This window comes from Chiloscyllium plagiosum, chromosome 24 (genome assembly GCF_004010195.1).
Source record: "Chiloscyllium plagiosum isolate BGI_BamShark_2017 chromosome 24, ASM401019v2, whole genome shotgun sequence".
Lineage (NCBI taxonomy): Eukaryota > Metazoa > Chordata > Chondrichthyes > Orectolobiformes > Hemiscylliidae > Chiloscyllium > Chiloscyllium plagiosum.
This window is the reverse complement of record NC_057733.1, coordinates 50753718-50766760: the sequence shown is the minus strand read 5'-3', so window position 1 is coordinate 50766760 and position 13043 is coordinate 50753718. Positions and strand designations below refer to the sequence as shown.

Here is a 13043-nt window from a genome sequence, read left to right as displayed (position 1 = left end):
GTATTAATATTTGTGGGAATCCTCATCTTACTGCAAATACAAATATAAATGGCTCAAGTCATGTGAAGGACAGTCCCTCTGCCATCTCTGAGTACAAGTCTTCCATGCAAGGGATTGGGTATTTATCCAGCTGCAAGAAGCTGTTTACTAGTTTGTTTAAGATCCCCACAAAGGCAAACCGACCTATTGAGCTTCACAATCAGTATGACTGGTGCTGCCCATTCTGCAAACTGGACTGGTTTGATGATTCCTTTGCTTTCCAGCCTCTTGATTTCTGCCTCTATATTGCACACAAGGCAAATGGCACTGACTGGGCCATGCAGAACCATGGAATTGCTTCCTGGTCACCATGCAAGATGGCCTTGGCTCCTTTTAGAGTCCATTAGACCTTCCTGAAAAACCTTCAGGACTTCACTCAGGCAACCATATTTTAATTGAAAAATGTTGAGCCAATCAAGGTAAATCTTTCTCAACCAATTTCACCCATTCAAACCTTTTACTCCAATCAGTGGGAACTGACCCAGCTGCTTTTCCTAAGTTGTACCCTTAAAAGGTTCCTCAGTATAGGTTCTCAGTCTGGCCAAGGTCTTGCACAAACATAAGGATTGGAGTCCAGGACAAATTTTGCTAAAGACTAGTTCTGCAATCACTTATACAGCCACAACCTCCATTTAACCGGATGTTTATTTCAATTGGTTCTGAATAAGATGTTGTGAAGCAATTTAACTGTTCCAAACCAGGTGTAGATGGACTTTCCAAGGTGTGCAGTCTCCTGGATACCAGTTTTGAGCTCCCTTACTCCATTTCGGTCTAGTGGGACTCCTTTGCTATCTCAAGTCCGCATACCGGCAGCAATGGCTTGCCAGCCCAGATCGTCAAGAAAATGTTAACAATTTGGACAAACATTAACCATTTGGCTTTGTTTTGGGTTTTGCTGTGGGGGCTGACCTGGATTCCCTCTGTTCAGGATATGACCTGCAGGAGGCTGCGTGTTTGCCTTCACTCCAGTAATGTTCCCCAAGCTCAGTTGGCCTGGTAAGAATGTCCACTTTCACTGGAATATCCTGTAACTCACATGCTCCACTTGCTCCATTTTCTAATAATAAAGTCAGTTGTAGTGCCTATTTGAAGTCCAGTTGGGCTTCAGCTAATAGGCGCTTTTGCATGATTACATCATTAATCCCACATACCAAATGGTCTCAGCATCTCATTTAGGGTTAAACCAAAGTCACACGCCTCTTCCAGTTGTTTTAATCTCGCCAAAAATCCCAATATGGCTTCCCCTGGTTCTCAACTGCTGAGTAAAACCAATACTGTCTCCGAATTAGAGAAGACTTGGGATCATAATATTAGTCAACCAAATCCAACAACTCTTGAAAGGATTTAGTATCTGATGCCTTAGAGAAAGTTAGGCTCCTAGTAACAGAAAAAGCTGTGGGTCCATAATAAGAGACTGACTTGTTGCTTTTCATCCGCCCAGGAAAAAAAAAACTTTCCACATACTGGGCCCAGTCTTCAATGGCAAGACTGAATGAGTCAAGCTTCCAAATAACAGCATGGTGCCAGAAATGCGCACCCCAATTCAAAGACTACTGATGTGAACAAATTTCTTCATTTGCATATTTTTCTCTCTTGGAGCCACTGAAATAATTCAAGAGGGGCCGGTATCCAATCACCAAGTCTGCCTTTATCTACGTGTGCATAGTACTTGATACTGATCTGGCTTCCTCAAGAATGAACAGAACCTGTTCTTATCTGTCAGCTAAGGCTCCCTGATAGGGGCTGTTAATCTGGTCCAATCCGGGAACTCATTCTATGACATCTACCTGGCTGACCTTGTTACAATCACTATAGCCGTACACAGCTCATGAGCAGCTTACATTGAAGGCACTGCAGAACTGTGCAAGGGCACAGATGACCTTGTGGCATTGTCACTAGACTAATAATCCAGAGACACAGGTAATGTTCTGGGATTGTGGTAGAAATCCGACTGAATTTGAATTCAATAAAAATCTAAAATTAAGAATCTCATGATGGCCATAAAAACATGTTGACTATCAGAGGAAAAACCCATGTGGTTCACTAATGCCCTCTAAGGATATAAATCTGCCACCTTACCTGGTCTGGCCTACATGTGACTCCAGACCCACAGCAATGTGGTTGATTCTTAACTGCCCTCTGGACAATAAGTGCTGGCTGAGCCAGTGGTGCCCACATCCCCTTAATGAGTAACAAAAACTTTTGCATTAGTGAACATGTGGGTTTAATGATAAATTATAGGTCAATGCACACCATTGCCGAGACTATCTTTCAACACTGATTTAGTTATTTGTGTAATTCGCCACAATGGGATTCAAACCCACATCCCTGTAGCATTAACCAAGCACCTAGTTTATAAACAGGTTAGGAGGAGAACGAGACATGGATCATTTGGCTTCGAGCCTGCTCCAGCATTGAATATTTTGAGGGCTGATCTGATTGGAATCTCAACTCCACATTCTCACCTACCCTTGGCAGCCTTCCACCCACCTGCCTTCCACTGCTGCCTTAAATATACTCAAGAGCTCTGCTCCACCACCTTGTGGCAAAGAGAATTCCCAAGGCTCGTGATTCTCCTCTTGTTTTAAATTGGCAACTCCTCATTTTTCAAATGGTTCACTCCTAGTTTTAGGTTCTCCTAAACGTAGAAACATCCTGCACCCTGTGAAGACCCCTTGGGAACTTTTGTTTCAACCAAGTCACATCCTACTCTTTTAACTCGAATAGATTCATAATTACTGGCCCAGTGATGCATCCACTAACTTGAAACAGTAAAACGACAACACCTTGTTGATTAAGGTATTGCAACAATAAACTCCAAGGATACTTATTTAAAGAAGAGGAATAATTACTTAGTCACGCTGATGTTTGGTAATTCTACGAGCAAGCCTCCAGTGACATTGCTCACTGAAGGGTAATCTACATTATTGATATGTTTTCTGTAATTGTATGATTGTGCTGAAGTCTTTTAAAAAATCCCACTTCTTGCCAATGAACATGTCCTGAGGCCAAAGATTTACGAACTGGCAACAGATAATTGTAAACATCCAACTCTAAGTTAATGAGTACCCAATTTTTCTATCACGTTTTATAGACATTATGCTATGAATTAAAATTTAATTGAACAACAATATCTGAAACAATCAAATATGAATATGATGAATCAGTGAGAGTTTCCTCCCCTTGGTAATTAGTTGCAATCTGGAGTGCATTGCTTCAAAGGCAGTGTGGAAGCAGATTCAGTAGTAACTTTCAAAAGGGAACTGGATAAATACTTGTAAGAGAAAAATGTGAAGGGCTATGGGGAAAAACAGGGGCAGTGAGATTGTTTGGATAGCATTTTCAGAGAGTCAGCACAGGCATGATGGGGATGAATAGTCTCTTCATGCTGTGTATAACTGTATGGTCAATGAAAAGGTGATAAAACCTGATAAACTGTTGAAGAATACATATCCATAAGATTGTTTTGATCTCCAATGTTATTCCTCACAGTTTGCATTCTGAAGAACAGCCTTAGCATTCAGCTACTTTTCTAGCACCTCATTTCATGAGGGGAAGAAGTTGGTGAAGGATGGCCAAAAGTAAAGTCTCTGGTCAATCTGGTTGTTGCTGATCACAATCCAGAGAAGCTAGCTGTTCATGTCCTCCCCTTACTATCATCATAACTCTGCTGGTGAACCAAATGTCAGATAAATGGCACCCATGCACCCCCTCGACTACAAGCTAACCCCCCCACCCCTCCAAACAATCTGCATAGTTTGTTTAAAGATTGTGAAATCAGGATTCTTGACTGACAGATATCTATAATGTGACCATTTCCCTCAACATTCTCCAGCTATTCTGCCCAAGCCCAGTTCCTAAAGACATGATTACCTCTTAGGGGCATACTTAATGAAGTGGCCATTATTCATGTGTGACCTCAACAATGAATGGCAACGTGTCAATTTTGAAAACATCACCCCATTCAGATAGATATTGTGATGCACGCCTTGGGCAAGTGGGACTTGAACATATTGTCGCTCATTACCATTTTGTCACAAGAAATTCCAGTATGTGTATTTCACCAGGAAGTGTGCCCTACCCAAAGATAAGGTAAGGTTGTGGGATAGTGATTAGGAAAGAACATAAATTGATGTGTCTCAATCTAACCAAGATATGCTGAAGCTAACTGTAATATCTCTAGAGAGATTTGGACGTTTAACCTAATTTATATCCAAGACACTTACTGGATAAATCTGTTATCCAGCAGGAAAATCCAAATTAAGTCATTGTGTTATATCATAAGCACTGACCTATTGTATAATGTACGCTAACTGCAACTGTACAATACTCATTTAAGTTGTAAGAATATGCAACTATGTAAGTTATACTTATTACAATAATGTCTATCGCTAAAAGAAAGATGATCCTATGTCTCCTTACTTTAGGATTCTCCAAAATGAAGTGCATTTGAAGGGCATTCATTGAGACCTTATAGAGGTTTATAAAATCATGGGGAGCATGGAAAGGGTAAATAGACAAGGTATTTTTCCTGGGGCAAGGGAGTCCAAAACTAGAGGACATAGATTTAAGGTGCGAGGGGAAAGATTTAAAAGGGATGTAGGGGGCAACTTTTTCATATAGAGGATGGTGTGTGTATGGAATGACCTGCCAGAAGAAGTGGTGGAGGCTGGTACAATTACAGCATTTAAAAGGCACCTGGATGGGTATATGAATAGGAAGGGTTTAGAGGGATATGGGCCAAGTGTTGGCAAATGGGATTAGATTAATTTAGGATTTTGTCAGCATGGACGAGTTAGACCAAAGGGTCTATTTCCATGCTGTACAGCGCTATGACTCTATATAATGAAATACAAACTTGCACAGCAGGCTGTCACAAACAATTATCCCCGACAGTATGGTTATGAGAAAATAACCTATTTTTGTGATAATAACTATGTTGATAGGGGGAGGCAATGGTCTAGTGGTATTATCACTAATCCAGAGACCCAGGTAAGGTTCCAGAAACCCAGGTTCAAATCCTGCCAGGGCAGAATTGGGAGTTTGAATTCAATTCCAAATTTTTTATTAAGAGTCTAATGATGACCATGTATCCATTGCTCATTGCCAGGGAAAAAAACCCATCTGGTTCACTTAAGCAGGCATCCTTATCTGGTCTGGCCTACAGGTGACTCCACACCCACAGAATTGGGGTTGATTCTTAACTGCCCCCTGGGCAATTAGAGATGGGAAATAAATCCTGCCCTAGCCAGTATTTGGTAAATGGATAATTTTCAAAAAACTATGTAAATATCAAACAAGGTATTGGGTTTATGTCCCCTATTCATCTTCAAAACCATGTCTAGGATACTTTATATTCATGTGAGGGAGAGGACAGGGTTTTGGTTTAGAGTCTCATCTAGAAGATATCACTTCAGGTCGTGCAGCATTCCCTCAGTTCTGCATTAGAGGGTCAGCCCAGATTTTTTTATGCTCATGTCTCTAGAGCAGAACGTGAACCCATGACCCCTGCCTTACAGACTTCTTCTGGTCCACTAATGGTAAACCAAAGGACATGCTACTCTATAGCAGCAGTGGTATCAAAGTGTGGCATGAATATTGTTTGCCACTTGTCAGCCAAATTCTGGATATTGTCTGGGGCTTGCTGTTTTTGGACATGGACTGCTTCAATACCTGAGGAATTGTGAATGATGCTGAATATTATGCAGTCGGTGAATATCCTACTTCTGACCTGATGCTGGAGGGAATATCATTGATGAAACAGCTGAACATGTTGGGCATGACACTATACTGCAGGACTCTTGCACAGGTATCTTGCAGCTGAGATGAATGACCCACTACAAACAACCATCTTCCTTGCTTGCTGGGTATGACCTCAACTAGTAGAGAGTTTTCTGATTCCCATTGATTTCAGTTTTGCTAGGGCTCCTTGATGCCATATTCAGTCAAATGCAGCCTTGATCTTAAAGGCAGTAACTCAACTCAATTCAGCTCTTTTGTCCATGTTTGAACTAAGGCTGTAATGAGGTCAAGAGCTGAATGGCCCTGGGAGAATCTAAACTGGGTATCAGAGAGCAGCTTTACCACAAAAGGTGCTGTACAAGTCCAGGCTGTATTGTTGCTCAATGTCATTATCTTGCTGAAGGTTAATATTTAACAGGCCCCTCCCAGTTTCCCCCTCTGTGCTATGGAGGGTACCGGTGCAGTGAGACCCTCACTCCAAGACAAAAACTCTTCCTATGATAAAATATATTCCCACAGGTTGTTTGATGTCCACAGGCAGGTTGCAATACTCTACATAAATGCAAAACATCAACATCAACAGAAAGCAGTCTGACCCAAGCAGAGACAGACAATCTTCTTGTTCCCCTCTCTCACCTGTGAACTCTGAATATGATATGGTTGACATTCTGCAGTTTCAAAGGATCACCCATCATTTTTTTTTTCTGGGGTCTGCTGATTTTAATAATTGGAATCACTTACACAGGACTTGGAGCTTAGGAATGTGACAGCATGTTCTAACTTTTTTTCTCTTCTTAAAAAAAAGCCTTTCATCTACCCATCCCCCATAGTGCTCATGATTAAATCGTGCAGGCTTGATTTAAGTGAGTAACACAGCTGCCCTAATAGTTAGCAGCACATCCACTCATTTCAGTGGTTCTGAACCCTTTGTTACACTTGGACTGACTTACTCACTTTCAACCTCTGAAATAGCTCGACTCAATTCTCTCTCAAACAACAGGCTTCTCTCTCCTACTGTGATGTATTGCACTATTTTACCAGTGATGGGGAGTGGGGGCTGTTGGGAGGTGAGAGAAGAGAACATGAATACTGTTTAGATATGAGCAAAGAGAGAGGGATAAGAAGGGCCCCTTCTCTCTGAGAGGCCCTACTGCAGTGTACTGTTGGGAGTTAACATCATGACTAAAGTCTTAGGCCCCAGTATAGAGTGACCTTTGCTTCAGGCCTTCTTTCAAAGAGCAGGTATTTAGCACAGCTGGGACTGCATTCTTTAAAAGCAGTGATTTCAATTAGAAGATAAAGAAAAAAGAAGAGAAAAAGATGGGAGTGGGGAAGAAAGTACAAGAGGCACAAGAAAGAATTCAAATCTCAGGGCTAAATTAGTTCCACATGTTTCTGATGGGCACTAAATTACAACATAAAAGAGGAAGACTTTTATGAAAGATTTTACTGTCTTAGATCAATCACTTCAAGTCAAGGAGTGTCGGTGACATTCTTTTGTCCTTCCCTGTAGTCTTCTGAATGAAGAAGGCCATAGTCTTTTGGTCTTTATCACTTTGTAATGAGTAATAGCCACATGTTTTGTAGTTAAAATAGAATAGCCAAGACTGATTAGGCAAAGGACCACCCCCCTTTGGAGAGGAAAAACATCCTATTCCAGGAGTCAGACACATCTGGAAATGGAAGCTGCAGTGAGCAGTCCTTTGAAACTTGTATTTTCCTCTTTCATATTTGCATTGCAGTAAAACCCTTCACACTCCCCACTGCCATTCCAGTTCTACCCAGAATGCTAACCAGCTGGTTGCAACCCCAAAGATGAACTTACTTGAATATGCACTCAATTTCTAAAAAAAGATTTTTTTTCACATTTCAGCATAAAATCAGTAGGTTCTCTTATATACAGTCCATCTTAAGAAAACTGATTAAAATTGTTTTCCTGCGATTAAGCTTTTTTTATAACATTGTGGTAATTGTACCCAGATGGATTGACTGTTTCCCTGTTTTGCATCAGCTTGTCTATGAACAGGGTTTAAATGGTGGTGGCCTCCACTCTATGTTCCGCAAAGACATTCCACAAGATGGCCAACATTCAAAGTGTTTTCAGCTGTCAGACACCACTTGCTGCACGACTTCAAGGGACCAGCTTGATGCTTCCCAGTCCATCTTATCTCATATCTCAATGTAATACCACAGAAGCTAGCTTTCTTGGATCTCAATCTTTCTCTCTGCATTGTGTGTGGTATCAGTGCACCTCAGCAAAAAGTATCTAACCTGTGATCAGTTACACCCAGTCACAAAGCATTGCTTCCTCCCTCTCTGTTTTCTATTATTACACATGTTCACATTCACAAAGGCAAAATTGGAATCGGAACATGAGTAAGTAGGTCTATACAGTGAGCCCAGGGCATCATTAAAATAAGACATAAAGCATTGCTAGCTGTTGTTAAACCTGCTCCAAGGAAACACAGGAGCTTCTGATCTACATTTTCACCGAGAAGATCCTTCCTATAATTTAGGAACATTGCAACAAGCTGCAAGTTTACAATGTGACCATTCAACACCAGTAATTTAAAACAAACTTTAGTTCTAACAACTTTTTTTTGGGAAAGTTCAACCTCAGAAGTAAATTCTTTGAGGACAGGAAACATGCAACCTGTCATCTGTTATTCACCACAGCTTTAAAGCAGGGGAAATATCCTTGATGTCTGCAGAGGAGACTTAATGGGAGGCAGATGAATCCTTTGCAAAGAAAATTAAAAATGTTAACTGCCCTCACAATGCTGGCTGGTTGGTGTTAACCCTCTCTCCCAGAACAGGTCTGCAGATCCATTGGGAATGTGAGCATTCATTCCTGTAAACATCACAACCTCAGAAAGGGACCAAGTGAGGCAGCAGCAGAGAGCAAGACATTGCAGGGCAACTGGGAAATATTAAACAAAATAAGAAAATGTAGCTGGGTGCTTACCCGTAATACTTGCCAGTGTTGCTATCGGTGCACCGGACTGAAGAGCTGGCCCGGAAAGTTTTACCGCTCAGTCCCACGCCAGAGGGCAAGGTGTTGTTTCGGAGGTCCGGGCAGATCCACTCCTCCTCTTCATTCAGGGTTGGCAAGTAAGCACAAACCACTTGTATACTCCCCAGTTCGGTGTTAGAGGCAAACAAAGCATTCTCTCCTCCGGTCCTGATATACTGAAGGTAGATATCTGATGTCAGAAACATCTGGTAGGAATTTTCTTCCATCAAGGTCTGGATCTCAGTCTGGGCCTGGTCGAACATTGCTGAATCAATCTGCTGCTTCTTGATGGTGTCTTTGATGTAGGACCTAGTGGCTGGTTTCAGGTGCCTGGAAACCGCACTGTGCTCCACGTACCGCTTGTGGATCGCCTTCGCCACCCTCAGAGTTTTGGGCTCTCGGAGATCCATCTGCCTGAAGCCATTGCAGGCGAACCAGAAATCCAAGGTGTCCACCGCCGCCTCCCTCTCCAGGAAGCTGCGGAAGAGCTGCGCCCCATCCTGGTCTGCCAACAGCGACAGCAAGGAGCGGGTCCACCTGCTGACCGGGGACTCCAGGCAGGCGCTGCCCTCTGCCTCTGCCTCCTCCCTCCTCGGGGCTGCGCTCACCGCTTTGGGCTTCAGGCTGGCTTTCCTGCTGCTCTGGGAACGGGGCGGTTGGCAGCTCACCCCTTCCTCTCCTGGCACCGGCGGCCGAGGAGCATCTGCTCGGAAGCTGCCGGCGTATGGAAGGCAGGGGACCATGACAGCGGTACTCATGCCGGAGGGACTCGGGCCCCGGGCTCTCTCCTCCCTCTGTGTGTGTGTGTCTGTCTCTCTCTCTCTGTCTTGTTCAATCGGCTTTTGCAAATCTCCTCTTCAGTCAGCAAGGGCCGCCTTCTGTCTGTAACAGAAAGTATCGATCTAATGAAACCCAGAGCCGCCCAACTTCAAACAGGATGAGAAGCAAAAAGAAACCCACACACACAGCAAGGCAGACTTTTCAATCGAATCTTTTGTGCATTTCTTGCCGAGATAACTCAAAGACGAAACAAAAGCATCAAAAAAGTATTCTGAAGGTTATTGAAATGCTGAGGGGAAATGGAAAACACAAAAGCAAAGTTCTGGCGTACAGTAAACTTGCTCAAACTTTGGGCTGGGAGAGAGATAGAAATCTGACCAGAGAGAAAAAAACCCTCAAGGAGCTGGAGGGAGGGTGGCTTCTACAGGTGAGGGCCCATTGCTCACTCTCAGCCCCCTTAATGAAGCTGAACGGGACCCTCGCATACCCCCTTTCCCCTTAACCCAAATTAAAACCACCTTCCACATTTGACCAAACAAAAAGTTGTTCAAAAATTATCGCACGTTACAGCAGTTTTCAAAAAAGGGGCACTGAAGGGTTAACACTAAACTTTAATTCGCTCTGACAGTCAAATAAGTTTATAAAATCCGTCCCCCCCCCCCCTCCAACTTGGATCAAACAGCGATGTCCCCATTCAGGGTCCGATCCACTTGATTCCTCATAAGTAGTCGATCATTCATGGGGATCGAGGGAGAGTGACCGGGGCGAACTTCACAGTTCAGTCCAGCTCTCCTCCCGGGTTACTATCAGATCACATACTTCAAAAACGGAGATAAACATCTCAGCCCTCACTTACACCAGCCGGGATTTCACATCCTTCCCATGTTGCCCGCACCGATCCCCAGCCCCGGGGGGGAGGCTGTCCCTCTGGGGGTGGGGGGAACATTGTGACCCCCCCCCCCCCCCGGCGGACACACACCTGAGCAAACCCCACTCCCCCGATCATCCACCCATCCTCCAGCACCAACCAACCTCAGGAGTCTCACTCCGAGCCAAGGGCAGGGGAAGGGTTAAAGGCGGACCCGGTCTCTCGATTCTCTCCCAACAAGGCCGCTCAGTTCAAAGGAATGTCAGAGAACATCAAAGGAACGGGAGAAGGGCCATCAGCAGCAAGCCAGGCTCAGAACTTACCATTCAAACATCTTCCGGCCAGTGGGCAGCCTCAGAGAGCTCGCACTGGGCACTGACACTGTCTGCAATCAATCCCCGTCCCGTATCTGGGTTCCCAATGTTCATCTGGGTCTCCCGTAGACACAAGCTATCCTCTCCGCTTCCCTCGACAGATTGTTCTGCCTCTATCCCCTGTTCTTGTTCCTCGTTTCACTCAGTCATTCCACGCAGCAAACGTCCTTCCAGCTATTGCAACACACACACACACACACAAACTGAAGCCGCGGTTTAAGTGTGGACATCAAAGAGCTCAGCCGAGCGAGCAAGTCCAGCAAGAGAGATAGCAACACAATCTCCGGGCAAACACAGCCACGGGGACAGGCACGTCCACCAACGGCACAGCCCAGCGGCCCCTGGCTCCTCACTTCAACAGGCCTAGTCACCTCCTCGGGAATTGCCAGCCCCAAACCCCCGATCATCTGTGTCACGGATTTATAAACTTTCCAGGACCTTATCAAAGGGAATCCGTCTTCAGCCAACTCCCTGGGGGTGGAGACGTCAACAGTGACTGATGTGCCGCCCCAATCGCATTATGCCTTCGCTTCACAATTGCTACATAAAGTTACAATACTCGCTAAAAGATATAATGTGAATGTGCCACGGCAGGGGCATATCCATTTGTTGTTCTTTACTTAACCTCTTGGATGGGATTCCTTCAAACTTTTACTTTTTGTTTAAAAAAAAATTTTTTTGCACGCAATATCCTCATGTACTTTTGTGTTGCACTTTCAAACTCGGCCACAGTGACAGACACAGAGACTCCAGGCTCTAATATGTAAAGGGGCCTGTTGCAGGGAACGGGCTCTGCATACACTTAAAGCGTGCAGGGCAATTGAAAACTTATGCAATGCTGCTCCGGGTTACTTTATGGCATTAATAATCCCACCCCGTATTCACAGAGACGGAAAAGTAAATTAATCCTCAAGCCTTTCTATTGGACCAAGTCTAACATCCAAAAAAAATAATAATTGCACAATTTAAAATAGTAAAACTATTTCGGCGTTTTCAGAGTAAACATTAATTAACTTGCCTGGGAAACTTTGATTCAAATTGCACTTAAGTTAGTTCTCATTGTTTTAATATTGTCAAAACATGTATTTGCATATCAAAGTTTGTAGAATGAGCTGATCATTCCATTTCCTTTTTGTTTTCGAGAAACTGTCAGTGATCCGCACATGAAAACCATCTGGACAAATGGTATTACAAAGGCAGTTTAAGAACTATTTTTCAAAAAATATATTTTCTTTGATCCTTTAAATGAAGCGGGGCTATTGGCAAACACATTATGAGTTTGTAAGGCCGCTACCAACACTTTCAAGCTTCTCAAATGTCTGATATTTATCTAACAGCAATTTTAACAGATATGTATCTATAAGCAGGAATCAGGAAGTTAAGGAAGATCGTGATTTGGAGATGCCGGTGTTGGACTGGGGTGGACAAAGTTAAAAATCACACAACACCAGGTTATAGTCCAACAGGATTATTTGGAAGCACTAGCTTTCAGAGTGCCGCCTGAAGCAGAGCGCTCCGAAAGCTAGTGCTTCCAATTAAATCTGTTGAACTATAACCTGGTGTTGTGTGATGTTTAAAGAAGATCGTATTAGTCTTACCTTCACTGTAAACTAGTTAGTACCTTCATTTAAAATAACGTTAAACTAGGCTGTAAGACTGGAGAGAGTTGGCGTTTTTCACAGATTCTGGAAATATTTCGGGATCCATTGGCGGGGTAATTCTAGAATCAGTGAATATTGTGTGTTGATTAGAATGGTGCTGGAAAAGCATCCGAGGAGCAGGAAAATCGACGTTTCGGTCAAAAGTCCTACATCAGGAATCTTGATGAAGGGCTTTTGCCCGAAACGTCGATTTTCCTGCCCCTCGGTTGCTGCCTGACCTGCTGTGCTTTTCCAGCACTGCTCTAATCTAGACACTGATTTCCAGCATCTGCAGTCCTCACTTTTGCCTAGAATATTGTGTGTTGTCTGTCCCATGCATACTTTATGTTAATATTTTTCTATCGCCTCCATCAATGTTAATTTGTAGAATTTATAAATACTGGCCCAGATTAAAAGTATGCAAATACTAATTATAAATTGGAATTTTAAATGGATGGGGGGGGGGGGGGGGGGTGGTACAGAAAGAGACATTAGTTGGGCAACTTTTTCACGAGCTCATATATGTTCTCATGAATTCGGAATTTTAATTTTTTTTAGCTTGTTTCTTGTTCTGGAAAACAGAATAT

At 43.3% G+C, this 13043-nt stretch overlaps 1 protein-coding gene across 7 annotated transcripts in view; it reads right to left on the bottom strand.

Annotated features, from left to right (window-relative positions):
• axin2 (axin 2 (conductin, axil)) overlaps positions 1-13043 on the bottom strand; it is an 85998-nt gene that overhangs the window by 37582 nt on the left and 35373 nt on the right. For 4 of the 7 annotated variants that reach the window (XM_043715078.1, XM_043715080.1, XM_043715079.1 and 1 more), the window contains one exon: positions 8747-9676. In XM_043715078.1, the coding sequence (XP_043571013.1) occupies positions 8747-9552 (806 nt within the window). In that variant the 5' untranslated portion in view covers positions 9553-9676. Of the gene's footprint in view, positions 1-8746; positions 9677-10765; positions 11224-11254; positions 12239-13043 lie in introns of those variants that run through there. The other 3 variants (XM_043715082.1, XM_043715083.1, XM_043715077.1) reach the window with 3 other exon arrangements.